Source organism: Penicillium macrosclerotiorum (assembly GCF_028827735.1).
Source record: "Penicillium macrosclerotiorum strain IBT 26536 chromosome Unknown utg000007l_segment0_segment0, whole genome shotgun sequence".
Lineage (NCBI taxonomy): Eukaryota > Fungi > Ascomycota > Eurotiomycetes > Eurotiales > Aspergillaceae > Penicillium > Penicillium macrosclerotiorum.
The window spans coordinates 674,795-702,757 of record NW_026643086.1 but is presented as its reverse complement, the minus strand read 5'-3'; the positions used below and the strand labels follow the sequence as shown (position 1 = coordinate 702,757).

Here is a 27,963-nt window from a genome sequence, read left to right as displayed (position 1 = left end):
GCTTTTGCGATGATCCCATGGGGCCAATTGCTCAGGACACACCGCAATTCCTGATGCTTGCGCTATCTGCTTATAATGCAATATTGTAGCCACACCAGATAGGGCTTCACTCACAGCTTCCTGGACTCATCTTCTTCATCTCTCCCCTTTCCCTATCTTCTAGGACTTGCAATGTGCCTTCTTCTCATGACAAATGACAAACAGATTTATACGAACTTTATGGGTCTTACAGGCTCGGTTGTGTCCTCTCATTTCTATGTTACGCTACCGCGTGATTCTGTGCAAGAATATTTAGAAATAGGAGTGCTATGAGGCTTTGAGGAGGTACATCTCAAAACCAAGCCAGTCAGAACGTTTGATACTGGCAAGATGATATCTCAGTCGTTGAGATGCTGTCAGCTAAGAATGGGTAATAGGAGCTGGAGAAATAAAGACTTATGTGGGCTTCTCAAGCAAGGAATTGCCTGCATTTACGCCCTTGGTTCCTATTTTATGACTTCAAGTAAAGAACTCAGTGTAACCTCTGTTTGGAGATGAAGTATAAAGCAGAAGAGGTAGATTATAGTATAGGAAAGCCAACAACTGAACCTTTAAGAGACTTAGTCTAGTTCAGAGATAAAGGACTCTCTTCTTCAATTATGCATAATATTATTGATGATGGATGAGAATATATATGGAAACTTTTCATATTGGATGCAAAGGGATCAATGAGTAGTGGATTGATTGATGAAGATTGGTCTAATCCGCTTGCTGTGATGTAAATTTGCTTTTATCCACTCCTTCCCACCAGTGTTTAAAAAAAAACATTTTCCCCTCTTAAACTGTTGTTTTGTCTGTATGCTAAGAATCTGAGCTGAGAGGAATAGCCACCTTTTTTGAGGGGGTGGCGGTACTTTATATAGATCAGTCTTTTTGTCCAATGAGAAGATACATACATCAATCTATATATAGCATATCGAATAGCAAAGGTCGGTTTGATATACGTATAGCCTACTTTGTCTGCCGGCCAATCAACCAGTAATCAATCCATAAATCATCGAATAACTGAATTTTAGACAGACCCTGTTCAGAAGTACGAGATTCTCCTCTCTTCTGCCGATTATCTATACCAATAGAGCAATTGATTGGTTAATGATGGTTGAAAAGAAGGTCTTCCTTCATGGCTCTTGATCATGTCATGTATCCTTTTCAGGTACGATTTCGGTCCCGAAACCAAAATAGCATCCTCTTTGTTCTGTGATTATTTTTACCCTCTAAGCCAGATCACATGATTCCAAGGCACCTTCTTAGCTAGCTCAGAGATAACCAATAAGATCACCTTTACATCTCCTGACACTGTCACAATTATTCTAATATAATTCGAAGAACAACGGACTACTAAAATTTATCAGTGTTTAAGATGATCAAGTAACCTAGATTTTCTACCCCCACACAGTACATACAGGAAATCTCATAACTCCATGGAAAAGGGCACCGTTTAGGACTCAATTGCACGGTACTTTTTTCCGTCATCAAAGTTAGGGAGGAGGTGTTAATGTTCACGGCCGATCTAAGTGAATGACGTCAGCTCCCCGCCCGGTAGATCCGACATTCAACTGAAAGAGCCCCGTAGAACAAGCCACTGAACAGAGCTAAAGGAATTCCGATTGAATATTGACTATTATTCCTTGATAAAATTAGGGCGTGTACAAAATGTTCACAAAGCTCGCCCTTCGCCGAGCGGCGCTTCCAACGGTTGTGCAACGCGCTTATATATCCGTGCCACGCAAGGGGCTCAATACGCAGCAGAAGGAAATAGTCAAGTCAACGATTCCCGCACTGCAGGAGCATGGTGTCACAATTACCACCCTCTTCTACAAACGCCTGCTTGAGGCACATCCCGAACTTAAAAACATTTTCAACACTGCGCATCAAGCAACGGGTGAGCAGCCTGCAGCCTTGGCACATGCCGTATGGGCGTATGCTTCCAACATCGACCACCCCGAGGCTTTAAGCACTGCTGTTTCTCGCATTGGCCACAAGCATGCCAGTCTTGGGGTCATGCCGGAGCATTACCCGATAGTCGGGCAGCATCTTCTAGTTGCAATCAAGGACGTCCTAGGGCCAGCCGTCAACGAGAAAGTGCTTGATGCATGGGGTGCAGCATACCAGGAACTGGCTGACATCTTCATCAACTTCGAGGATGGCCTCTACCAAGAGAATTTGAAGACCGCTGGGGGCTGGAAAGGCTGGCGGAAGTTCTTCATCTCCGACAAGGTCGTGGAGAGCGACGAAATTATTTCATTCTATCTGATCCCAGAAGATCGAGACGTCCTGCCCAAGTACAAGCCTGGCCAGTTTGTGAGTATACGATGCTATGTTCCGGAGTTGAGTTCCTATCAGCCCCGACAGTACAGTCTTTCCGATGTGCCGAGTAGCGATCACTTCCGGATTTCCGTCAAGCGAGAGTTTGCGAGAGATGCGAAGCCGGCCGGTCGGATCTCTAATGTCCTGCACGAATCACTTCCTATTGGGGCAGAGTTGGACGTCAGCATGCCGTTTGGTGACTTCGTGCTTGATACCAACGCAACCACTCCGGCCGTACTGATTAGCGGTGGTGTGGGCCTTACGCCCATGATGTCGATGCTCAAAAGCATCGTTGATCAACAAGGTCAAGCTCGACAGGTTGTTTTCATCCACGCGGCACGAAATGGGCGCGTTCACGCCATGAAAGATGATTTAAATCAAATTGTTTCACATAACCCCGCGGTTAGCCGCATGGTCTTTTACGAAAATGTCACCGATGGAGAGAAGCAGGGGGTGGATTACGATTATGTTGGGCGTGTAGATTTGGCTCAGGTTAAAGACAAGGTAGTTCTTTCCGATGCTGACTACTATATCTGTGGGCCGCAACCTTTCATGAAGGCCCAGAGCAAGAGCCTAGAGGCTTTGGGTGTGGAAGGGGACCATATTCATATGGAGGTTTTTGGCTCTCCGCATGATTGAATGCTATAGTTAACTATTTGATGGCCGTGAGTCATCCATGTATTATTGATCGAAACCTTGATCAGAATGCCAGAGCTATAATGGGTAAATCTCGCGTTGTCACGACTACGGATGCAAGCCCTGTCTTGCAAATCCTGTTTCGGCAAAAAAAAAGCAAGCCTACTAAGCACCAGTATGGATCCATCAATGGCGACGCTTGATTGCCAGAATTTTAATAGGCGATTTATGCTTGGGGATAACGGCCCAGGCATTATGTACGAGGAATATTCTGGCTTGACTGAAAAGCTGAGGGTATTGCATTCTTGTCGATTGGTTTGCTACATAATGAATGAGACTCTCTAGATCGAGCATGTGTACCCGGAAGTTGTTTTACTCAAGAATTTTAACTTATTTCTAATGAGAGCCAACTCTGAGGCCTCTTCAACATTTAGACCTTATTTTGCGGATTCTGCCGATGCCGCAATCACACCAGCAAGTCAAACAATGTGGCCTCCATCTGTGTACTTTTCTGTGCGAAAACATCTTTATTTGTTAACGGAACTGCCACTAGTCATAGCAACATTCTTTGTGGTCGAAAGATATACCTACTCTTTATCTCAAATTGAAAGTCATCTCGTTTCTTGTTTCTCTCCTCAATTCATATCCATACCGGTAAAATTCGGGTGATATTTCGGGAATCTTCGCTCCGTATTAGGCCGCTAAACGCGGATAAATTGGCTATAGCCCGAAGAATGATGTGTGGCAAGATTCAGTTTCGGGAGGTTAGCAGGAAGCTAGGTTTTGTTTAATTAATCTAGCGGTTGATTATTAGGTATTTCAATAAACAGGATTACCTCGCGTGCGAGGCTCGCAGCGCTGTAGGAGCACAACTAAATCTTTGTTAGTGAAGATACGACAAACGAGCGGCTTATTCTCGCAATAATTATCCGCTTCGGGCTCGTCTACTTTCATGTCAAGGCGAATCGGTTCTAAAAAAAAGTGGTTTCGAGTAGAAAAATATTATGAGGGAAAGCCCGTTTTTGGCGTCCGGAGCTATAACTCTCAGCGTTGATTTCACACATCCTTGTATCTTACTCGTTGATTGCGCCTGTATGCACACAGAATTTTTCTTGGCTATTTAACTATAATCGATTTAACCTTACTGTACGATATCTTTTTATATAATCAGATGGCAAACCGGTTCTCGGCCTAATCCCTGCAAGAGGCTGTTCACCTTGGGACCCGCGCCTGCCTCGTGGGGTCATTATTGGAGAGACCTCGAAGATTCGTCTCAGGCCTCTAACAACCGGAATTGGGCGTGCTTCATACTATATTGTGGAAACCCCTTGTATTTTCTTGGGAAGTTATATGCTCAACCCAACAGTAAGGCACTCTTTCTCTCCTACTAAATGATATAGTGATAATTGCCGACATTGATGCAGGGCGGAAACCTTGGCGGCAAGTGCGGCTACGTTTGGGGTGGCACCGGCCTTTTCTGCTTGATCATGGCCTATTTCTACTAGTCTGAGATGAGAGGCCGATTCTACCGTGAGATTGACATCTTGTTCAACTGTCATGTTCCGGCTCGCAAGTGGAAGGAAGCCGCTGTCGACGTTGAGGACGATGAGTAGATAGATGGAGGTCTAGGCCAGGTGGCAGTGGCAGGTTGGTAGTAGATATAATCAGGATCAGCTTGTCGACAGGCAAGAACCCATGACGGGATGGATTTCCTTCATCAAATAGGGTGCCGCTGCCCAGCGTAGGGGAACGGGCAGCCACAAGAGCAACACATCCATTGCCCTCGATAATGAACTATACTCTTGGTTGCATCACTCCCACTTCTATCTCTTTGCTCTAAATGGAGATGACCAAGTCGAAACAAGCGATTCTGGTCTTTGCGTGCCTATTCGTCTTCATCGCGAAAATTATGGACTAAGTTTCAATAGAATTCGGATCCTAGAAACCAGATATACCCACGCGTTCTTTCTTATCTATGATCAAAAGACTGCCTTGCATGTTAAGGCTGTTATGATACTTATATCATACACCTGTTTTTCTTCTATATAGCTTGTTACACCGATCCCATACCAGAGAGCAATCTCGGGAATGCCGCTGAAAATCATGCTGAATCTTACCCCACTATTTCTACTATATCCTCCACTTTGATTCATCAGCACTTTATATAGACTAGACATTCATTTTCTCTAGAGCTAAATCCCATCTATAATCAGTCTGATAATCATTAAAGAGCCACTGTATTAGATCCCATGGGATACGCATAGCTTTAAAAGGCCTAGGGAAAAGGCTTATGCGTCCGAGGATTGATGGCTAGAGCTTAGCAGTTAAGATGCTGCTCGACAGGATACTGAAAAGGAGTCGAGTGTAGCCGGTTTCGGTGTCTAGTTTACAATTACCTAGAAAAAGTGTTGTAGCGTAATTTCAAATAGAGAACAGACGTGGATCTTAACGATCAAGCTATGGGTATCTGAGATACATATATACGTATTAGGCGTAATGACTTCAAGGTCGCTGATATAGTACATCTACTTTTGAGAAACCTGTCCTGGCAAATAAAACATTCAGACAGGACTTCGTTCTGTATCACCGGATTGCACCAGTTTTCTTATGTACTGCTGCTTTATACGTAGATCGGCCACCACCCGCAAGATATACGAATACGCTAGACTGGGTATAACTTGAAAAGTGGGCTTGCCCCATCTCAGGAAATTGGCACCAGCTAGATCATAAGACCTGTTTGCATCTTTTGGACATGCTTCTCGAGATCTACAAGCCGGAATCCTACGTTCTTTGTCATAAACTTCAGGTCAGTCGGGTGGGTGACGGAGGTATCGGAGCTACCATGAATATCCCGCAGGGTTTCACCGAATGTCGGTGACGAAAGATCACACCCAGTTAGTACATATCTTCAGGCAGGACTGGGAACGTAAAATCCTTCTGATAGCAGAAGACAAAATCCAGCGTCTTTTTATATGCTAGAAGCTCTCAAAGTATAATTGACAAATGGTTCTGGGACGGATCTAGAATCGTCTCTAAACGCTTGGAGAGCGGGTCGGGGATAAGGCAAAAAAAAGCCAAAGTGGCTTAAAACGCGCCCAGATCCCTCGAAGCCAAGCTGACTCAAAAGTCACGGGGTTGGCCCCTGGAAAAAGTGAGAGGACGTCAACCTGAACTATCGTCACTGTTGTGATTCCCTCTACGTCCCACGGGAAAATGTGGCAGACCCTCCCTTGGTCGCCATGTCATTCCACTCTGCCTCTCCGGAGGGGCTGTATCACTCCTCCCCCACCAGCGATTCGAATTCCCCGAACAGTGCGCTGCCCGCACGCGTGCCCGCGCCCGCCACCGCCCCCCGCCCGGATCTCGCGAGCTCACGAAGTTGTGTAACGTGTCGCCGTCGGAAGGTCCGCTGCAACAAGCGATCGCCGTGCTCCAACTGTACCAAGGCCAGTATCGAGTGTATTTTTCCCCCACCCGGCCGGGCCCCGCGCAAATCCAAGCGCCCGCCCGATGCGGAGCTTCTCTCGCGACTCCGCCGTCTCGAGGGTGTGATTGAGCATCTGAGCGGGAAAAACAACGAGTCTCCTGCTGGAGCTGGTACAGGCTCAACCTCCAGTACCTCACCAGTTCAGGCACCGCCAACTTTTCCAATCCTCCCATCTGTCCCTTCTGAGAATGCAAACGCATCGAAAACCACTTCGACAATCGCCCCCGAGAAAGAGGACCAGGATGGCGGCTGCCCATTTGAGAACGCTGATCCGAAGAATCTTGCCCCGAAGAAGTTTGAGAATGAATTTGGGAGGTTGGTCATCGACGAAGGCAGAAGTCGATATGTGAGCAATCGGCTATGGGCCAGCCTTGGGGATGAAGTACGTATCCGCTCCTAGCCTTCCTCTACCCCACGTTCGTTATATCAATGTACTCACGCGTGTCTATCGTTTAGATTGAAGAATTACAGGATATCCTAGATCATTCGGAATCCGAGGAGGAGGACTATCCATCTCCGGAATCCTCTCACTCGGGCTCTCACGAAGGGTTCCTTTTCGGGTTTTATTCTTTGTCTCACTCTCTCCGAGAGTTTCACCCGCCTCTTCCCAAGGTATCGATGCTTTGGGAACTCTACAAAGATAACGTGGCGCCTTTGATCACCATCGTACACAGAGAAGCCGCGAGGAAGCTCTTAACAGAAGCGGCTCAAAACCCGGACTCATTGGATAAAAATAACGAGGCCCTGGCCTTTTCCATTTACCTCAGCGCCATCATTAGCTTGAACTCTGAACAGTGCCGGTCACTATTAGGAGAAGAGCGTACCGCACTGGTCAAACGTTACCGGTTTGCGGTCGAGCAAGCGCTTGCGAAAGCTGGCCTACTCAACACCCAGAGCCTGGTGCTCCTGCAGGCAGCGGTTCTCTTCTTGATCTGCATTCGCAGAGAAGACGATTCCAAGTTTGTCTGGTCGATGAATTCGGTCCTCCTTCGCCTCGCTCAGGGCTTGGGCTTACATCGCGATGGTACCAATTTCGGCCTTCGGCCATACGAGACGGAGCTGCGTCGACGGCTGTGGTGGCATATCTCTCTTATGGATGTCCGCTGCTCCGAAGACCATGGTACCGATCCGATGATCAACGAGAGCATGTTTGACACTCGACTCCCATTGAACATCAACGACGACGATATTACGCCGCAAATGACAGAAGCCCCACCCGAGCGAGAAGGCTGTACTGATGTGACCTTCTGTCTCATCCGCTGTGAAATTACATGTGCCTTGCGCCGAGCGAACTACTCCTGCCCTGGTTCTCGGTTCCGCATGGGCCAGGGCGGACCAACATTGGATCGCTGTGAACGCATGATTGAAATCATTAGCAGTCGCGTTCAGACACGCTATTTAAATCACTGCAACATGGATATCCCGATCCACTGGGCTTCTGCAGTTGTAGGCCGTCTCATTCTTGCGAAGTTGTGGCTGGTCGTCCATCACCCGATGACTCGCAAAGACCGCGTTGAAAATGTATCCCAAGCAACCCGTGAAAGCTTGTTCCACACTGCGATTGAAGTTCTAGAGTTCAGCCGTCTTTTAGAAACCGATCCCAAGACTGCAAAATGGGGCTGGCTGTTCCGAACTAACATGCAGTGGCACGGAGTTGCCTTTGTCCTATCTGAAGTCTGCGTTCGTCCGATCTGCCCCGTCACCGATCGAGCTTGGAACGCCATCAGAGCACTCTACTCAGAGTGGGAAAAGCAACCCACACACAAAAGAGGCATGCTGTGGCGACCTCTCGCTGCGCTCATGAAACGGGCTGCCGCCAAAAGAGCCAAGCAGCAGGAAGAACTTCTTGCCAAATTTGGCCCACATCCAACTCCATTCAAGTCCGAAACCCCTGATTTTGCAGCCGCGCACCACCACACTCTTCCCCAGATCCACATGCCGGCTCAACCTTCTCCGACGATTTCATCTGGTTCTGGATCCACGCAGAACAACCTGATGCCAGCCAACCCCTTGGATGTCAGTTTCGCCAATGGACCATGGGAGGCATTGCAAAGCATCTTCCCGAACACAAATTTGTTTGCACCAGTCACCCTTGATAACCCGCCACTACAAAGCCCAGTCTCCGCTGTCAACTTACCTTCGGGAATGCTGTTTAATAGTTCAATGGGCAATCCTTTTATGACCCAAGACACGATTCCCGATACCGCGACGCTTAGTTGGGATGCGTGGGACCAAGTCATGCGAGATTTCCAAATGGATGTTGAAAATGACGAATCTGGTCCGGCAACGGGCACTCATATTACAGAATGGTTTGCATAATCCCGTTCCTCCGATTGACGAAGTATTACGGACTGTGGCGTTCAAATATAGATATTTTGGTTGGAGCCCTTATCCTCTGCTCTGGCTGGCTTTTTTTCATCACGAAATAATGACGATCGGTATGAATCATTTTGGAAGTTATTTCATTTTTCCCCTCCACTCAGTGTTCAACTACTCATCCCCTTTCATGTAACTAAGATAACGCTTCACTTTGGTGATACAATATGATCAAATTATGTACTGAGTTCAAACTTGAGGCTGCCATAATATGCGTACAACAATGTACATCATTTATTTCATGAAGTGGAAGAGCGAAAAGTGCATTAAGGCCAGGCAGTCGAATAACACCATCTGTCACTAGAAAAATCAAGTCTCCAGGCTGATGTCACCTCTAGCACTATTTTGGTAGTAAAGATATGCCTGATATGAGTTGGAAAATTCAAGCGGCCAATATGCTGTCCGTTGTAAAATTCAAATTAATTAATTTGTTGTACAGCCACACCATCACGGCCTGCGTAAACAATGACATCATAGAAGTTGTCCGGAATGGCCATATATCAAGCAACATTTCTTGATTCAGCAGGAATCAAAGTCTCCATTAAGACAACTTCAGTTGCTAAACAATACCTATACAATATCTCAAGATACTTTCTTTTACCTAAACCTATTGAATACATCTAATCGCCCGCTCTTGATCAAACCTCCACATACTCTACCGCTCCCTCACATCCACAATGCCGATCAACTCACAAGACACCGGTGTGACAGGCGCTGCCAAATTCGTCACATCTACACTGGGCAATACAGTCGGGGGCGTCACTCGTACGGTCGGGGGCGTCACTGGAGCCGCAACCCGTGGCGTGGGGGACACTCTCACCGGCGCTACTGGAAGTGCTGGAAAACCTGTTGGCGATGCTATTGGTAGCGCTGGGACAGGCGTTGAGGATGGCGCAAACCGGATTGCAAGAGGTGTGGAGGATGCTGGACAATGGAGATAACTGGGATGCGAGTATGGAACCAGTCTCATATGGCTATCAGTGATACTTGGTTTTCCTTTTTATTTTCCCCTTTTTTTTAAAAAAAAAATATTTGTATAGTAAAGTCACTCTGTTTGGCAAGCCTTCTTCGAATTTGTAACCATTGATATCTGAATATAGCCCGAATGACCTCTCAACCCATTATTTGAATCTCAGATCCACAGCGCTTTATTCAGAATATGAATTCTCCCGTAACTCATGGCATTCATTCAGTCATAGGCAAAGCCTCGGCTTTGCAGCTGTCTCCAGATCACGCACCGTATCTGCATTTCCCGCGATAACCCATAAAATTAATATGGGTCGGCATACCGGATTCTTCAAGTTTAAAAATGCTCTTTTTTCAGCCTTCGAGGGTTCAAAAACTCTTTCCTTCAAATGAGATTTCAAAAGGTTCATTTCTTGGGTCTGAGCGTTGTCTCTTAACGATATTGATTAATCAAGATTATTTTTATCAAACCCGCGCATCTTGTTAACTTGCACTGATATCAAAAGTATTTGCATTAGTATATTTATAGTATGGTCTGGAATTTCCCCTGGATATCTTGTTAAATCTCACTTCAGAGACCTTCGCACTTCGAAAGCAACTGGCGTGCCAAGACAGTGGGTTGTATATCAACCACGTGACCGTGCGATAACGAAGCTCCCAGCTGGCATCAATTGATCTTCTTCTCCACGACCATTGCTTCTCCAAAGGCTACTTCTCATTCATCCAAGGGCATTACTGGTTGGAGTATCTGATTGAACTACCCATTCAATAAATTTGCTCTTGGAACAGCTTCCCCCACTTCTCATCCCGCCATCATGCCTTCTAAACGACACGCGGCCTCAACTACCTCCGCACCCTCGCCCTCTACAACCGCAACTCTCTCCTCTGGCCCTTCAACTCTGAAGACCAATGCCTCCGTGACCGATATCGGATGCCATGTTTGGGAACAATACATTGCCACAACATCGCAACGGACAAAACTTCTGGATGCTTTCATGGCCTTCCTAGTTCTCGTCGGTGGGATCCAGTTCGTTTACTGCGTGCTGGCTGGCAACTACGTATGTATTCGCAACCCCTCGCCGAGAGGTGGTCATGAGTGACATGCTAACATAATTATTCTTCGCTAGCCCTTCAATGCGTTCTTGAGTGGCTTCAGCGCTGCCGTCGGCCAATTCGTGCTCACTGCCAGTCTTCGCATGCAAACCAGCGATAGCGGTTCCGGATCATTGAGCAAGCCCAGCTCCAAGGGAAAGAATGCACGGTTTGCCGACGAAGAGAAAGAGGAAGAAGTAACCGGGATTTCGCACGAAAGGTGAGTTGCGCCAGGATATGACCTCCTCTGGCTTTTATTGCGTTTTGAGACATTTGAATGCATTGGATTTCCTAACAAACTGAATTGCAGAGCTTTTGCGGATTACATCTTTGGCAGCCTGATTCTTCACTTCTTCTGCATCAACTTCATTAACTAAGCCTTTCGACCTCTTCAACTTCCGATTCCTCCAAAACAACAGGGCTTCCCCTCTCCGCTTCCTTTGGCGCTGGTATGTTTTCGTCAAGAGCTGGACAGAATTGATCTCTGGTGCCAGGCCTGATCATTTTTTTAAATGATTGCTTTGCAACTACAAGCCATGTTTTGCTGTTGACGGGCTTGAATCCGTCCTCTGGCCAATTTTGTTTATAAAAATCGATTCAATTCATCACAGATCAAAGCAATCTGCTAGTAACCAACATGCATTCAGAAGTAAATGCGCAAGTTGTAATATAGACATAACGCCGGGTATCTCCTTCAAGAAGCGCCGCATGCTTGCCTGTCCATCCATCTGTCTAAATATGCATGATAATGTACAATGATCGGGTTCGCACGCGATGGAAATGCAGGAACCGCTTAATTAAAAGGTCCGACCTGGCCGTCTGGGGATCGTGGGTTTCTTTACCACACTACCACTAGAACTACTGCTCCCAACACCAGCCCGAGACGATGAGGAAGCAGTCACGCCACCAATTTTTCCCCGGTCTCTTGATAACAGGACGACGAACGGCTGATCCCATCCCAGCCTCGACCTCCCTTTTACGATGAATGGGGTCACTGCGCTCTTGTTCACGCAGCTTTTCGGCCGTGGCGCGTTCACGATCGACGGCCATTTGGCTTTCGATCTCCATACGACGATTGAATTCGAGCTCGGTGACGCGCCGGTCTCGCTGGGAATAGCCCTTCTCTTTGACCGAGTAGAATACACCACCAAGTTCAGCAAGCCACTTAAAAGAAAACGAGTTAGTTATTCAGCTAGTATCTCAGATGGAATAGTCAATATAGGACAGAACTTACGTGTGGGTCAACGGCTGTCACGGTGGACATGTACTCCTTCGCCGTCAGGATCAACTCGTGGTAAACCACGTACTCAGGAACATAGCCAAGGCCGTATAAAGCACTTGTCGGGTGCAGAGCCATAGTTACACTGGTGCGTAGATTGATGAACTCGCCGATACCCTTAACTCGAGCAGCTTGGTGATAGAAGCCGGAGCAGATACACTTGCGAATGACGTCCCAGTCTGTACCACAGCTGGTAAGAGGCATCTTCTGAACCGTCATGATGTCGTGCAGTTGGTCCCGGACCTCCTTAGCACGCCGGAGGGCTTTTGCGTGTAGGAAGTGACGGGTACACCAGCCATCAGAATAGCCGTTGGTCTTCCATTGAGTGTAAACATGTAGCAGAGTCAGATGATCCGACTCCGGGACAAAGAATTTTTCACGGGCCGAATCGGACTCTTCTTGTCGTTCTTTGGGACGGTAGAAGACGCTCGGGACCGAAAGCATGGAAACAATAGTGAGCATTTCCTCGCTACAGCCATACTCTTCTGAAGCAGTTATGATAAGCTTAGCAAGAGGAGGGTCCATGGGAAACGGGGTCATGCGGCGACCCAGTGCGGTGAGTTCACCCAGATTGTCCAACGCCCCGAGAGACCACAGTTCGAAGAGCGATGTTGAAATTGTCTCTTGGGGTGGGGGATCCATGAAGTCAAAGTCCATGAGATCCTTAACACCAAGAGATTTCAAGAGCAGCACAGTATTAGAAAGACTCGTACGCTGAATTTCCGGGATAGTCTGAATGTAAAGCTCATTCTTGTAAGCCGTTTCGGTATAGAGACGATAAGCCTTTCCGGGACCAGTTCGACCAGCTCGACCGGATCTTTGATTCGCATTTGCCTGCGAGATTGGCGTAATCTGTAAAGTGTCCATGCCCATTCGAGGATTGTACACCTTGAGTTTCGAGTAGCCACAGTCCACAACATACATGATACCATCGACAGTCAGACTCGTTTCTGCGATATTGGTGGCAACGATGACTTTGCGCACACCAGGCGCCGCTTTTTCAAAAATCTTCGCCTGTTGCTCCGCAGGCATTTGGCTGTAGATTGGCAATATGCTTAGCTTTGGGGGGTCATTTAGCATTTTTAACCGTTCATCCACGAGTTCACAAGTTGCTTCAATATCTTCTTGGCCAGTCATAAAGACAAGGATATCGCCCGGGCCTTGGGAGACATGGATAGCCAGGACTTGCTTCACAGCACTGTCGACATAATCCTCACAGGGAGAGCGTGAAAAGTGAACATCGACTGGAAAGGTTCTGCCAGGAATGATAAACTCCGGGGCACCACCGTAGAATCGTGAGAATCGCTCGGCGTTCATTGTCGCAGAAGTGACAATCAATTTGAGGTCCCGGCGTCGAGCTAGAATCTTTTTAAGAAGACCCATCAGGACGTCTGTGTTCAAAGCTCTTTCGTGTGCCTCATCCATGATAATGCAGGAGTATTTATCGAGATCTGTCTGAACTAAGGATTCTCGGAGAAGGACACCATCCGTCATATCTGAAATGTATGTATGTCAGTAATCATGATTATATACTACGGAGAATCATATGGGGGAATGCTTACATTTGATCACTGTTTGGTCACTGGTGCAATCTTCAAAGCGAATTGCATAGCCAACCTCTGCGCCAAGGTCTACCTCCATCTCTTCACTGACACGCTTTGCGACACTCATAGCGGCCACGCGACGAGGCTGCGTACACCCGATCATGCCAAGCTTCGAGTAACCGTCCTCGTGGAGAAATTGAGTTAACTGAGTCGTCTTTCCAGAGCCCGTTTCGCCCACAACAACCACAACTTGGTTGTCTCGAATGACTCGCAGAAGGTCCTCGCGCACTGCAAATGCAGGGAGGAATTCTCGCTGCTCGCGCATGGTCTTGCTTTTGCTGAAAGAGCTCGCACCGCCCCCGTCTTTCTTCAAATGCTTGGCAAACTTATTCCCGCCACCCTTATAGACCTCCTCAACCGGCACTGCGACAGCACTGTCGCCCTCGTCTTCCTTGACTCCCATTAGATTTCCCAAAGCTGTGCCTGCCATCGTCGTCGCTTCCTGGGCCTGTTTCTGCCGCTCACGCTGCTGCCGTCGGTCCCTGACAACCTTGCTTCCCTTTCTGCTAAAGACAGCCATGTCGCTTTGAGGGTCCCGAATGGCTGAAATAGGCTCCAGCTGCTTGGTGAAGATCGTGCGGCCATCGAGGAAGGGCGGTCGAAGATCATGGACTAGTAAATGAACTCGGGTTGCCTCGTCATCATCTGGTGCGAAGTCTCTATCGTAGTCTCGTCTTTGCGCAACACCCGATGTGAGCATGCGATTGGTTTCCCAGGTATCGTTTTCTCTGCGTCTGGCATCACGAAGGTGAGGCGGAAGGTTCGATGAGCTCTTCTGCCTTTTGGCAGGCGGGCCCATTTCGTCGCGAGCCATGATTAAGCAAACGACCCGATCAACAGGTCAGCTAAATCTAGGTGTAGAATCGTCGGGGGGAAAATGCAGAAGGGAAAGCTTCAAGGCGATTCTTGAAGTTGCCCGCGCCGGGGGCGTTCTCACGCCGCTCGGCGGGCCCGCTGAGATCTAAGGCAAACATTGCAAACGGGTTGTTATCAGGCACGTGACCGACTCACAAATCGTGGACTTGCTGTAGCGAATCTGTAATTTATAGTGAAATGACTTAGTTCAAAAGAGGCTGGTAGTAATTTTAAATCCCATAATACTTCCTTTTGTTGTTTCTACAGACGCTTCAGGGCGTTGTGGAAGTTCCTCTGCTACAATGGACATCTTTAGGTAGACAGGCAAGCCCGCGGAAGATCAAGCAGCCAGCGCCCCGCATGATCATCTTGACTTTTGAGCTCCCTGCGACACACTCCCTCAAACCACCACACCATCACAATGTCTAGCCAACAGCAGGTAGACCCTAAGAAGCAGCAGGGTTAGTTATGTATTGACTTGTTTCAACTTATGCGACCTTTTGCGAGACAACGGCTAACGCACCTTTCAATCCAGAGCTGCAGCTCCAGTACACCAACTTCAAGAACACCCTCCAGCAATTAGCGCAAAAGATTGGCGACATTGAGCAGGAAGCGGAGGAGCATAAGTGAGTGGACCTGTTGATTGTGTTGGCCTCTCGTGCTTCGAGAACCAATTTGGCTTTGGTCCTGGCGACCTGGGGCTGCTGAAGATGAACTGGAAACTTTCTAGACAGCATGGGTCCTAACAAGTTTTTGTCTACCTTTCCCAGGCTCGTAATCGAAACATTGGATCCTCTCCCGCAAGACCGCAAATGTTTCCGCATGGTGAACGGGGTATTGGTTGAACGCACCGTGCAAGATGTCCTGCCACTGCTGAAAACAAACTCGGATGGCCTTAAGCAGGTGCTGGAAGATATGCTGAAGCAATATAAGTCAAAGCAGACTGAGCTGGACAGCTGGAAGGTAAGACCCTGCCACCCTTACGATCATACTGAGAGAAAGGGTGTAGCCCGAGCCAAAATTTCATCAATTATGAACTTATGGATGGTGATATTAACTATTTCCTGCCTCTCAACAGAAGAAGAACAACATCCAGGTGGTGCAGCCCTGAACGATTGGTCTATGTTAGTTGTATAGTTCGATATTCGGTATTTGTCTCCGGAAGGGGGAATTCGAGCGCGTCAGCAAGAGGCTATTGGCGTTAATGGGAAAGTCACCAAAACTAGACAGTTTAGCGTGGGCTACTTTTGATCATGACGGAATGAAAATCCACATATCCCACACCGCAATCTAAAATACTCCAATTGCGTGCCACGGCTGTATAGGCTGTTCGTATAGGGGTGGTGGTCCGAGGATCGGTTATCTGCCCTCAAACCACCTTCGGTATCTCGCGTTTTCTTCGTCTAATCAACCAATTTCATCCGGTATCCTGAATCATATTGGGCTGAGATGGGATCGAATCAAACTGAAAATCGTCTGCCCTCCCTCCCTCCTGCATAACATACTTATTCAGTTGATGCAAGCCCGAGTGCCTAACTGGTAGTAGACCTGGCTTCGTTGGGCTCTGGCCAGTCCGCCTTGTTGGCCCGTAGCCGATCGACAGGTGTCGGTTGCCATCTTGCCATGTCATCATCTTTGAAGCATAGATTGTATTGGCATTGGTGTTTCTGGGCCGATCACACTGTATCTTCCATGGATCGGGCACATACTGTTAGACACCTTAGATCACCATCCGAGACTTGTCAGTTTGAGTATTAGAAATACCATATATTTCATATATTTCGCGAATATTTCGCAATTTCATACGTCACCTAGTGTAAATGACCGTTTTTATTGGAAGTTTGTGCCTTTGTGCCTGAATTTATTGCCTTCATGCCTCAGGCGACAACGATCGGATGCGACCACAGCGGGATCGCGGGCTCCCCTCTCGAACAATCATCAGCTTCATCCTCCTCCTGGTGATCGAAGAAATCCAGAGAACTTGCCGGATCGACGTTGAATACCCATACGTGGCTGTGGTGGTTAGTATTTTCATTTATACTCCTCTTCGTTCAACTGTCGACTTGTACTTGGGTGAGTAGCCAACCGCCGGGCTCGTCCGGGGGAGTTCTGGTTCGCCAATTCGCCCTATGAATGAACGGGGGGGACCCTCTTCCATACCCAGCGCTCTGACCACAGATAGGACGAATCGGAAGTATCAAACACGACACCCAATTACCCTGCTCGACACCCTCCAGGTTAGTGCTTGTTTACCACCGGCTCTGCGTAACTTGAGTCCGGTTGGGCTCACCCCCTCTTCGATCCCTCCCCCCAGCCCCAAAGCCCCCGACCCACCAACGCTTCCCGCGTTGCATCCCGCGTCACCACCAACGCCGGATTGCGCTCACGAGTCTCGTCCCCTTCCCGACGTGTGAGGCGCACATAATTGGCATTCACACTGCAGCTGCTGGTACGACGCGATCGTGCTTCATTTACAGAACTCCTCCCAACCTCCCCCGCCCTAATTCGATCTATTCCCGTTTCGGTCAAACTAATCGGGTGTCGCTGCGCGCGCGTCGCAAGTACAGATAGGCCTGCGCATTATTGCCAAATCCCTCCCGGCTGACATCCTTTCTCCCTGAGGCTACTGTGAAGCGGTTTGTACCCAGTGCCCCCTTCTGATCTAGCTTGGGCTGTCTTGGAATCCGTGATCGTGCGCGCCATTTGACAGATCTGACGTGGTCGTTGCCAGCAGAGCGAAACAAGTCTTGACGCCCAAATCATCCGCTCGCACCGGATCTCATTCATAACCATGTCGTCGACCTCGCCTTCGAAGGAGCCGGAGGTTGAAGCCGACGTGCAATCAGGCGAAGACCAGGAGCAGATGGACAAAGACCAGCAAGACGCCCAGGCGCATGGACAGGGCGAATTCGAGGTGAAGGAGCAAGATCGGTGGCTTCCGATTGCAAATGGTTAGTTGCGTCGCCTTGCAGGCTTCTATTTGTTCTGATTTGCGCGTACCTTACTGCTGATGGGGACCACTGTCCTTTTGACTCTCCTTCCCCCCACCCTCGAACCACCCCATTCCAGCAATATGGCTCTGCTACCATGTTGACTGTTTCATTGGCCATGCACCCTTCACTTGTTTTTTTCTTCATGAATATTCGACATCACTTTGGGACTTCCATCGTGCAAATTTCTTGCATCATTTTGCGCCCTTTTCGACGAGTCTATTTGGCAAATGCTTGATCATAGCCATCGCATTGCTCCTTGCTAACAGGTCTATGGTCATCTAGTGGCGCGTATTATGAAGTTGGCCCTTCCGGAAAACGCAAAAATCGCCAAAGAAGCCAAGGAGTGCATGCAAGAGTGTGTGAGCGAGTTTATTTCGTTCATCACAAGCGAAGGTGAGGCCCTTTTTTAACAGTGGTGCTTTGGTCCCAAGCCTGATGATTGACTGAATTCCCGAACAGCCTCGGAGAAATGCCAGCAGGAAAAGCGCAAGACCGTCAATGGCGAAGACATCTTGTTTGCTATGACCTCTCTTGGGTTCGAGAACTATGCCGAGGCCTTGAAGATCTATCTTTCCAAATACCGCGAGGTCAGTTGATTGCCCATGTATCCCAATCGAAGGTCCCCTCTTAACCGCATTCTAGACTCAATCCGCTCGGGGTGAAAACCAGAACCGGCCGACTAGCAGTGGCTATGGTGCTGGTGGGCCTGTCGGTGCGGCTGGAGGTCGTCCGGGATATGCCGAGGGCGCTGAAGGTGCGAACAGCATCATGAACCCCAACATGGATCCATCAGAGCAAGATGCAACAGCGTATGGTTACCCTCCCATGGTCGGGCAGCCACACAATGGAGCTGGTGGGGAATCTTATTAGATGCCTCGGAGTCGGTTGAAAGGTGTCCATTATGCAATACATCGATCTATCTTGATCGATTGCAGGTACCGGTCGGCACAATTGCCATTGAAATGTTAAAGGAAAGGAAGCGCGAGGCGTGCAGGCGTGCAGGTGTCCTTGTTTCTTTTGCCCGTGTCTTTTAGTGCCTTCTGCTTTCTCCATCACCTAACGAGACTCAGGCGCTGGAGCTTTCACATTGTGAAGGTGGAGTGACTGGCATACACTTTGAATGGAAGGAAGGACCTGTCTCAACCGGCTTATATATTTTCTAACGTTATCTCGACAGCCATCGGGTTCTCCGAGGGGACCTGCTGTACTCATCTATGTTACCTTATGTTTGGGAGTTCTTACGGGAAGTCAAGGGGCGGATCAGTGAATTGGACCAACTTGTGTATTCATGCCGAATGTCTTTCTCTTCCCGGGCCTAGTGATAGAATAGGGTAATGGCGACTATATACTTCGGATAAGCCCTCTCCCCTTGGCGGTCGACTTCTTGATTGGCCGTGGATGGCTATTAAGTAACCAACTAATTAACTAACTGGTTAACTAGTTAACTAACTACTAGTTAAGTTACTACCTATTTGATCATTAGTTGCGTATGTCCACCATCGGCTTCTGCAGAGACGGCCCCGAAATTTCGGCCCCGTTTGCTGGCCGGTCACTCTGCATGGTCCATGGTTCGTGTTGCGTTTCCGGCCATGAACTATTCCTCTCAATTGGTCTCTCTCGTCCATCTTCTCTTATCTGAAATTCCTGAGTTTTTCGCCATTCAGTTACATAATCCGCGCCCTTCTCCGCACCACGTGAGACTCCACCGGACCCGATCCCGCAGTCCTCAACTTCCCGAACTTTTTCGCTTTCTCTGTCGCATGGATTGTCTGTTTACCCTCGGCAATCGTCTATGCCCCTCATGATGCCCTGAAGCCGGCCGTGGAAATTGCTCCAAGAGTAATGCAGAGCAGTGGCCAATCTGCACATGAAATGATGTCGATGGTCCTTCTGCCATGTCCTCCGCCAACGATAACGCCTCCTCGCCGCTCCCGGGCGATGGGGTGAGCAAGCGCAAGCAGGGTAAGACGTTCATAAGCATATTTACCGGTGGCTCTGTCTTCAATTCGATACGTGCCTCTCTGCCCTGACTCTGGCGACCGAGCATTCGATCATTGAACATGTTCCCTGTATATATTGTTCCGTTCGCTAACCGGTGACTCGAAAATCTCTCAGGTTCCGCCGCTTGTGTGCACTGTCACCGGCGCAAGGTCCGCTGTGATGCCCGCACCGTCGGACTGCCCTGCACTAATTGTCGGGCTTCTGGAAAGGCCGATTGTCGTATTCACGAGAAGAAAAAACGACTTGCAGTGCGCTCTATCCTCGATCCCGTTCCGATCCGATCTCGGCCTCTCCCGACATCTGATCATGCCGCCAACCCTCCAACTACAGCGGGAACACCGCTGCCGCCAAGTTTTCCCACTGCATTTCCAGGCGGTTCCGCGACAACGCCTTTGGCAAGCAACCTCCCACATGGATTTCAGCCAACTGCCGGGTCAGAGACCTTCGGGCGCCACGGCCCGGATCTATCCCACGCCCATGAAGCACACACGGAGATGGAACAGCATCTCGTGAAACTAATTGATGAGGAGGAATCCGGTAGACGAGAAATTCAACGAGGCGTGCGTGCGTTTTATGTGGGCCACGAACACTCGAATATGTCCTTTTTGATCCGCCAGCAACGGGACCAAGATGACGATGTCTACCATTTCGCCAGTAACGAAATCCCGCGACGACAGATGAAGACTGGTCATGACCAACTTCTCATGGATGCTTTGACCCTTCCCGAGCCGGCTCTGGCAGATGAGCTTGTACAAGCGTACTTTACATATGTCAACCCGGGGTACCCAATCGTGGACGAGGATTTATTTATGACACAATACCGAAATCGAGACCCTGCAGATCCCCCGCCAATCTTACTACTCCAAGCTATCCTTCTTGTAGGATCTCATGTCAGTCGTCCTAAAGCTGAACGAGACGCCCTCAAGGAGATCTTCTTTCGCCGCACTAAGTACTTGTGGGACAATCGTATTGAGCGAAACCGAGATATCCTCGTTCAAGCAGCACTACTCCTCACTTGGCACTCTGACAGTGCAGACGATGATGTCGCCGCGGACGCCCATTTTTGGGTGGGTGTGGCTGCTAGGATTGCCACTGGTCTTGGAATGCATCGTAATCCTGTCTCTAGTCGCTTTGTTACCAGAGATCGACGAATGTGGAGACGAGTCTGGTTTATTATGGTTCAATTCGATGTGATGATCTCTCTTTCATATGGTCGCCCACAAGCTATGTATGTGGATTCATAACACATTTTAATAAACGAGGCTGCTAACCTTTTTGGATAGAAACCTGGATGACTCAGATGTATCCCCATTGACCCCTGCTGATTTCGAAAACTGTGGACCCCATGTACAAACTGAGTTTGTAATGCATTTCACTGAACTCTGCACCATGATATCCTATTTAATTCGAGATCGCTTCGGACTTCGGGCCACCGATGAACGGCGAAAGGCGGTTCTTCAAGAGGCTGACGAATCATTGGCGAATTGGTCTTTAAAACTTCCTGATAATCTGCGTCTCCGCGCGTCTGATATGGACCCATGGTCTGCTATGCTTCATTTGACTTATAACAATTTCCTTATTCTGCTTCATCGGCCTCATCCGAGAGCATCTGCATACTCGGATGATTACGGTCCCCACGATGCGGAGATCTGCAGTGCCGCTGCCGGAGTCATTGCCTCGATCTTTGAGGAGCTGAGACTCAATGATCGCTTGAAGTTCCTTTGGTATACCGGTGTCCACACTCTATTTACAGCTATGATTCAAGTACGGGTGGAACTTCGATTTTCAAACCCGGTTCTCGCTATCAACGCCTTGCGCCGTTTCGATTCGGCATCTTATTCTTTGCGAGAATTGGCTCAGTACTGGGTTCACGCAGGAACAATCCTGCGGCTATTCGAGGACTCCAAACGTCTCCAGGAAGATCTGCGCCTGGCAACCAATGGCGGACCAAAGCCATACAACGGCGTCCCTCACGGCCCTACCAAAGTCTTGCCCGTCAACTCTCCGGATCCTGTTGCAGCCATGCAACCCACCCAAACACCTCGCCCACTTTCTTTTGGTGTGCCTACTCCAGAATCCACTTCCATGCAGCAAACCACCCTATCGCCGCAGGCCAATCCAGGGTTCGAGAATTGGATCACTGCACCACTCAGACTCAATGTTGGGCCGTTGGAACGGAATGACCCGTACTCAAACCCCATGCAAGTCGATCAGATGGATCAGTCCCGAGACTACCCAGACTGGCGACAACTCTTCTCTTTTACGGACTCGGACCTACCTGTTCCTATGGCGATGGAGGGCCTAATGGAACTGGAGGATGAATGGCGCCAAATATATTGGCAGGACACCCCAATGGCGGATCTTATCCAGGATGGAGGGTGGATTCCTGGCTGAGCCTGTACACTCCACTGCATATTCCACGTTTGTTTTCATTCCAAACCCCATCGCGTCCCAATCTCTCTCTCTTCTATCAATTTGCCCCCGAATTCTTCAATGGGTTCGAGCCTGGGTATCTCCTTCCAACACCCTTTCTCCATCATGACTGCGTAATCTCACGACGCAACGAGACACGCAGAGCACGGATTTCAATGAAATTCTACACAAAAAGGCTTCGCACGATATCATGCTATACACGATGACATACCACCTTGCCTACCTCCTGATAGAGTTATACACTGTTACATAATCTTTTACAGGCCGACTGGTTGAATATACCTCTTTTTTGACCGTTTTATCTATTTGATTCCTTTCCACCGCGTCGTATTCTGCTACCAGGCAGTTGCGCGTACCTTGTTTTTGTTCCATGGTAGTACAATGTAAATCAAATCATTTGGGAATGCAGTTTGTTATAATTTGGCGTAGATTCAAATACTCTGGCTCTTATCAACCAGAGATAAACCTTTTCCAATTATTTGCTAACTGCTGCACCCCTTGTCGCAATTCCCAGCCTCGAATCCCACAAACCTGCCGCGTCACTTCTTCTAAAAGCTGATCCATCTGTGGTCCTGCCACATGGATATCACTCTCGATTAAGATCCGGTCCTCGGGTAGTGCTTTGATCACATCCCAGGCCTTCCGAGCCGAGACCCCGCTAAAGTTAATCACCGCCGAAAATGAAAAATATACATCGGACGGATTGGACTTTTGAAGGAACTGGCGGACCGGTTCAACGGGCCCAGAATAGGAATGCATACAGATGCGCGGGGGGAATGGGAGAATGGGAGGATCATTGAGCGGTTTATTATGCGTAGTAGAGGTTGAGGCTTCGCCGTCGTCAGAGGACAGTGCCCCTTCTGCGTCTTGCTGCTTCTCTCTTTGCCGCCGCGACAGGACTACCCGTTCATGTCCGCTCCAAAGCTCTTTGAGCACGTCCATCACTGCTCCGTGGGCTTGAACGCTGTGCACTGATACGGCCCGCTGCATTTCCCCCAGCAAGCCGGAGCTGAGCTTTGAGGATGGCTCGCTGGTGATCCATTTTCACTCTGTACGGCGAAAGGGGTCGCCCTTCGCGCGATCCGGGCGTCAGCCCTCCGTCTCGATTCTGGAGTTCCTGCGCTTTCCACGTACCAGGAAGTCGGAAAGACTTGTCGAGGCCGATCTCGCCCACAAGCGCTTTGGGAAACCGCTGCAGTCGGTTTCGCGTCTCCGCGATCAAGGCGGAAAGATATTTGGGGGTTGGAAGACACTCAATGAACTCTAAGTCTTCCGCCGGGGATGGCGTCAAGACGGCTGTGTAATGTGTCTTTTTCTGCTGTGCCATGCCTTCCGGGCTGGCTGGTTGTGTCGCGTCCAAGATCTGATGTGAGAACCATGGATGCCAGCCAAAACATGGGACCACACGATCCTCGCTGCTGGCATCCGATGATTCATTCAGCGACTCTGCTGTCTGCTGCACAAGCTCCTGGTCTTCACCGCGCGTCGCCATGATCGTCAAGGTAGTCGCTTTCATGTCTGGTATGCCAGCGATGGAGGCCATGGTATCAGTCGGGTGGCAGTGTGCGTCATAGACACCAATTGCCCAGGGGAAGTCATCTTGATGGACATCCTCAGACATAGCGAGCAGCCTGGAAAAGAGCTTGGTGTTACTCACTTTCGACTATCAACTTGAACAAGTTGGACTCCGCTTGTCCTTCCTTAGATAAGCAGCATACTCACTTAGCCGGAGGTTACTCTGCCCCACTGCATGCCCCTTGAATACAAATCCTGTAGCAATAACTAAAGGGATCCTTGCTTAGCAACACTTGATTTGGGTTGATGTACTTGTTCATTATTCCTGTCGCCCTCTTGCTGCCTATGACCCCATTGGATGAGACTAGAGAGACATCGTTAGCTACCAGAATCACTGCATCTGTTAAAAAAACCCCGTCTGGCTTTATATACACGATCCTCGCTAACTGGCCTTCAAATTCCCCTTTCGAGCCCCATCAGGCCAATATGAAATGCGCATCAACCAATAAGGTCACTGTTTGAAGCCGCCGTTGGTTGAATGATGGCTGTTCAGATGATGTAAGTGGGGGTGCTGTCACATGCATTTCTCCGCATATCAAATAATCAACATGCGATGCTCCGAAGGGCCTCGCCTTCTTTCGAGAGGCGGATCACTTCCTCCCGGATAGACTGGAGGGAGCGTCGGTGAGCTCGATGTTCGCCTTCTTGATGACCCTCCTAGCGCTGCCCCTGCTGGGCTTGATCTCGATTCCACTGATACTGTCAGCATGGCTCACCATTTCCTTTGCCATGTTCACACTACTCCTGCGATTCGCCGTGGTCTACACCGAGCTATGCTATGCTATGGTTCTCAGTTTCTTTACTCTTCCAACCTCATCATCCTCATTCCTGACCTTTGCTCCGTCTGAGCCCGCAACCCCAGCTGTGGGCAACTCCAGACGGAATTCTGGATATGGTCTGATCCCGTATCGTCAGAATAACGACACTCTTTCATCCTGGGCACTGAACGCACTTCACGACGATCCTGCCAAGCTTCGAAAAAAGTCCTATGCGCGCAGTATGGTCGAGGCTCATCACCTCCCCACCACACCCTTCATGGGATTGCCCATAAGCGGTGATGAGAGGCGAGACTTTGAAGGCGTCGGTGGCTGGCGCTCATACCCTGATCCATCGCGTGCATCAAGACCGCGCACATCCCATTCGTTCCAAGAGAAGCCATTAAGCTCTGATGCATCCTCGCCTGCGCCAAGTGCCACCGGCATTGCCGATGTCAATGTCGATGTCGATGCGGACGAGCGCGCCTGGCTCTCACTAAACGACCGTCTTGAATTACCTTCCCAAGTCATCACATTCGGAATCGGCTCCTCCATGAGCTCAGCCGTGAATAGCCCGACGGGCATGGATTTCTTCCGTGCTAATTCGCATACCGCTGTACCTAATTCATCTCGATTGCACCATTCCCGACATTCAGGAAGAAATAGACATCACCACCGCTCACATACCACCTCCGCTCTTACAGCCTCTGATAACCGCACGGGCAGCGGGCTATCTCTTGCATTCTCGACGAGACCAGATCCCACCGTATCCCCTCCCGCTGCCCAGCTGGCCCCTTCATGACGCCACAGCCATACTCACCTACACATACTCGATCCCAGCACTTGCGTTCAAATGCATACTCCTCCAGCTTCGCTGATGGACCCAGCTCTAGCTTGTTGGCTAGTAGCGGGGGAAGCTTCGGAAGTGGAAGCAGTGGATACTTCGCCCTGCAGCGGCCAGGTGCAGTTGCCTCGCGTTCCAACACGGGTACGCCGAGCGGGAGCGGGCGTACAACCCCCGGGACGGGGGCCTCGAACGAGGAGCGTGATGCTTCGTCTCTGGGCTTGACTCGTCTGATGTTTCATTATTCTACCAGCATGAGACATCGGAGGCGAAGTATTTCGGGGCCGCATGCAAGAGTGACGAGTATTGGGGAGCGACTGGGATAAAATTGGATAAATCAGGGGAATTTCATGACTTTCTTGGTTTGAGATATGCCCAAGTATATACAGAGAGAGGGCAGGACGAAGGACAAAGTTTACAAAAAGTTCAAGCTTCTCTGTTCAAATCTATTTCTAGTGAATATGTACTTTTTTTTTCCAGTGATTTTTTATGTAAGGAACCGAGAATAGCACCCCGGGGAACAGACAAATAAGCACAACTCCAAGAGAGATGATGAAACAAAAGAGCAAACACGCCGAGACTTTCGAGATAACGCTCCAACAAATATTCATAGACCATCATTCATGGACGGTTCAATTCGCTCGTACATGAGCTCAAGTTCCTCGCTCGCGTCGATTCACATCCTCCATTTCGGACAAAACAACCTTGTTGAATTCTTCCCATCCATCCAAGTAGAGATGGTGTCCCGCTCGATTGATGACGACAACCTTGGCCGAGCCTTGGTCATTCAATCGCTCTTCGGGCGTAGCATTGACCAGGACACGCTTCTTCTCTTCCTCGAGGCGAGCCGCAGCGGCATGACCACCAGTGACATCCATCCAGTCGTGGTCACCATACATAAAGACAATTGGGAGCCCGTTTTCACGTTTCGGTGTAGGGGTCTCAGGTAGAGAAGACGCCGAACTGGTGGTTTCCTTTGGGATAGGTTCTGGAGCTGCAGGCCTGGCGGAAATTTTAGAGAAGATTGAGCATGAAGACGACGCTGTATCGGCTGGGTTGGGAAGCGGATTATTTTCAGAGCGAATCATTTGCCGCCCGACGCCATGGATGCGGTGGATCAGAGGACTGCGAGCGAATGCACCGGGGGCAAGGATATAAGCTAATGCATATTCGCCACTGCCCCGGAGACTGAATATCGAGTAGGAGTAGTCGTGGAGCGCTTTAGCTTCTTCCGCAGGGAGATGAGAAAACCGGCGCGAGGTCCATCCAGATACGATCCGGGGCCCGAACGGACCAGTCCATCGCACCAAGCTGAAAGGCGAGATATTCGCATCCCACAAGTAAGCAAACCACTTCGGAAGATTGCGACGCGGCGGCCGGTTCGGAGCTTCGGTAGGTGGTTCGGAGCCGCGGCCCGTGATGAAGCTACCATCACTGGTCCTGGGCGCAGAACCCGGGACTGCAGCGCTGGCAGTGATTTCTCGCTGGTCTTGAGTGAGCTCGTTGGCAAGGGTCGACTCCGAAGGCTCCGGGACGTCTGCTGTCACGGCATAGGGATCCTCGGGAATACCGACGGGGGATGCGAGAATCAATTTGTTCAGGTGTCCGGGGTATTTGAGGGCATAGGCGACGGCCATGTAACCACCCAAGCTGTGGCCCAGTAAGGTGAAGCGGTCAATTTTGCGCTTGATGCGCCATTCTTCCAGCGCATCCACAAACCACGCCTCAGCTTCCCGAATCGCCTCTTCCCTTTCCTTCGCTTTGATCTTGAACGGTGGCCGAGTGCTCCGACCCATGCCAAGCATGTCCAGGGCGTGTAGCTGCCAGCCTCTCAGGCGACTGAGAGGCTCAAAATTTTTATAGAAGAAGCCTAATCCGGCACCGTAGCCGTGCAACATGACCAAATGCTGATCGGCATCCTCACCCACTCGTTCAACTGAGAACTCGTTGAGGGCTCGATCTTTGCCACTCAGTTCCACCATGCTAGAACTCCATCGGCGTGGGCCATATGGGTCATTTTGGGAGTTGGTTGAGATCTCCCCTTGTTGGCTATGGTCTGCCGACTGTAGACTGTCGGGGGTCGAACCGTTGGGGAAACTCGCAACGTAACCGGTCTGGAGATGGGTTGGAGGCTGGTGATGCAGGTAGGGCAAGTAAGAGAGGACTTTGTGTTCAGCGGCCGCAGCAGGCAGACGAGCCCACTAAAAGCATCATAAATGATGTTAGTTCTGTAGCCAGCACCAGTGCTTTCGGTTGGGAACCTACCCATTGACTGAACCCTTCGCGGTACCCCAACGGGAAGAACGAGTTGGCCACCGCCGCCCCAGCAGCAGCGCGAGCCGCATACGGAGTCCCCTCTCGATTTCGTGCCGCCGAATTGCGGCTGCTATGCTCTCGCACGTCCTCTTGGGACGAATTCAGCGACTCCGACGCCATGGAGGAGGACTGGCGACCTGGAGAATGGGTGGCAAAGGGGAGAGAACGCGCCGAGGTGGCCCAGGGCGGAGAGACTGAGAGGCGCACGAATCGCAAAATGGCTGAACGGGAGCCAGACTGCCAGAGGCTTTTTGTCACAGGACAAATTTGAGCTGCGACGCTCATGGGTTGAAAGCTGGTCAAAAGAGGCGAAGTCGGAGAAATCGGCGGTGCCGCTTAACCCCGACAGGCTTCCAAGCGCATACGACAGACCGCGAGACACGGAGCAATTCAATCCCGATATGA

At 49.6% G+C, this 27,963-nt stretch overlaps 11 protein-coding genes across 11 annotated transcripts; 8 read left to right on the top strand and 3 right to left on the bottom strand.

Annotated features, from left to right (window-relative positions):
- Positions 1–1,692: 1,692 nt before the first annotated feature.
- Positions 1,693–2,985, top strand: N7462_007075 (NO-inducible flavohemoprotein; the record flags this gene model as incomplete). The annotated part of the gene is made up of 1 exon (XM_057078793.1): positions 1,693–2,985. The coding sequence occupies one exon, from the start codon at positions 1,693–1,695 to the stop codon at positions 2,983–2,985; it is 1,293 nt and encodes a 430-aa protein (XP_056931463.1).
- Positions 2,986–6,221: 3,236 nt separating this feature from the next.
- On the top strand, positions 6,222–8,788 carry N7462_007074 (putative C6 transcription factor; the record flags this gene model as incomplete). Its single annotated transcript, XM_057078792.1, has 2 exons — positions 6,222–6,851; positions 6,926–8,788. The coding sequence occupies 2 exons, from the start codon at positions 6,222–6,224 to the stop codon at positions 8,786–8,788; spliced, it is 2,493 nt and encodes an 830-aa protein (XP_056931462.1).
- A 734-nt stretch (positions 8,789–9,522) lies between these two features.
- N7462_007073 (uncharacterized protein) lies at positions 9,523–9,786 on the top strand (the record flags this gene model as incomplete). Its single annotated transcript, XM_057078791.1, has 1 exon — positions 9,523–9,786. The coding sequence occupies one exon, from the start codon at positions 9,523–9,525 to the stop codon at positions 9,784–9,786; it is 264 nt and encodes an 87-aa protein (XP_056931461.1).
- Positions 9,787–10,626: 840 nt separating this feature from the next.
- N7462_007072 (putative oligosaccharyl transferase subunit Dad1) lies at positions 10,627–11,280 on the top strand (the record flags this gene model as incomplete). The annotated part of the gene is made up of 3 exons (XM_057078790.1): positions 10,627–10,869; positions 10,939–11,123; positions 11,214–11,280. The coding sequence occupies 3 exons, from the start codon at positions 10,627–10,629 to the stop codon at positions 11,278–11,280; spliced, it is 495 nt and encodes a 164-aa protein (XP_056931460.1).
- A 481-nt stretch (positions 11,281–11,761) lies between these two features.
- On the bottom strand, positions 11,762–14,600 carry N7462_007071 (putative mRNA splicing factor RNA helicase (Prp16); the record flags this gene model as incomplete). The annotated part of the gene is made up of 3 exons (XM_057078789.1): positions 11,762–12,067; positions 12,138–13,678; positions 13,745–14,600. 3 exons carry the CDS (start codon positions 14,598–14,600, stop codon positions 11,762–11,764), a joined length of 2,703 nt encoding a protein of 900 aa, XP_056931459.1.
- A 462-nt stretch (positions 14,601–15,062) lies between these two features.
- On the top strand, positions 15,063–15,752 carry N7462_007070 (putative prefoldin subunit 2; the record flags this gene model as incomplete). The annotated part of the gene is made up of 4 exons (XM_057078788.1): positions 15,063–15,102; positions 15,177–15,267; positions 15,412–15,604; positions 15,720–15,752. The coding sequence occupies 4 exons, from the start codon at positions 15,063–15,065 to the stop codon at positions 15,750–15,752; spliced, it is 357 nt and encodes a 118-aa protein (XP_056931458.1).
- A 1,680-nt stretch (positions 15,753–17,432) lies between these two features.
- Positions 17,433–18,504, top strand: N7462_007069 (nuclear transcription factor Y subunit beta; the record flags this gene model as incomplete). Its single annotated transcript, XM_057078787.1, has 4 exons — positions 17,433–17,592; positions 17,917–18,027; positions 18,094–18,221; positions 18,277–18,504. 4 exons carry the CDS (start codon positions 17,433–17,435, stop codon positions 18,502–18,504), a joined length of 627 nt encoding a protein of 208 aa, XP_056931457.1.
- A 1,025-nt stretch (positions 18,505–19,529) lies between these two features.
- Positions 19,530–22,029, top strand: N7462_007068 (Acetamidase regulatory protein; the record flags this gene model as incomplete). The annotated part of the gene is made up of 3 exons (XM_057078786.1): positions 19,530–19,596; positions 19,750–20,863; positions 20,919–22,029. The coding sequence occupies 3 exons, from the start codon at positions 19,530–19,532 to the stop codon at positions 22,027–22,029; spliced, it is 2,292 nt and encodes a 763-aa protein (XP_056931456.1).
- Positions 22,030–22,975: 946 nt separating this feature from the next.
- N7462_007067 (uncharacterized protein) lies at positions 22,976–23,689 on the bottom strand (the record flags this gene model as incomplete). Its single annotated transcript, XM_057078785.1, has 1 exon — positions 22,976–23,689. The coding sequence occupies one exon, from the start codon at positions 23,687–23,689 to the stop codon at positions 22,976–22,978; it is 714 nt and encodes a 237-aa protein (XP_056931455.1).
- A 587-nt stretch (positions 23,690–24,276) lies between these two features.
- On the top strand, positions 24,277–25,200 carry N7462_007066 (uncharacterized protein; the record flags this gene model as incomplete). The annotated part of the gene is made up of 1 exon (XM_057078784.1): positions 24,277–25,200. The coding sequence occupies one exon, from the start codon at positions 24,277–24,279 to the stop codon at positions 25,198–25,200; it is 924 nt and encodes a 307-aa protein (XP_056931454.1).
- Positions 25,201–25,895: 695 nt separating this feature from the next.
- Positions 25,896–27,678, bottom strand: N7462_007065 (putative alpha/beta hydrolase; the record flags this gene model as incomplete). Its single annotated transcript, XM_057078783.1, has 2 exons — positions 25,896–27,443; positions 27,508–27,678. The coding sequence occupies 2 exons, from the start codon at positions 27,676–27,678 to the stop codon at positions 25,896–25,898; spliced, it is 1,719 nt and encodes a 572-aa protein (XP_056931453.1).
- Positions 27,679–27,963: the final 285 nt, after the last annotated feature.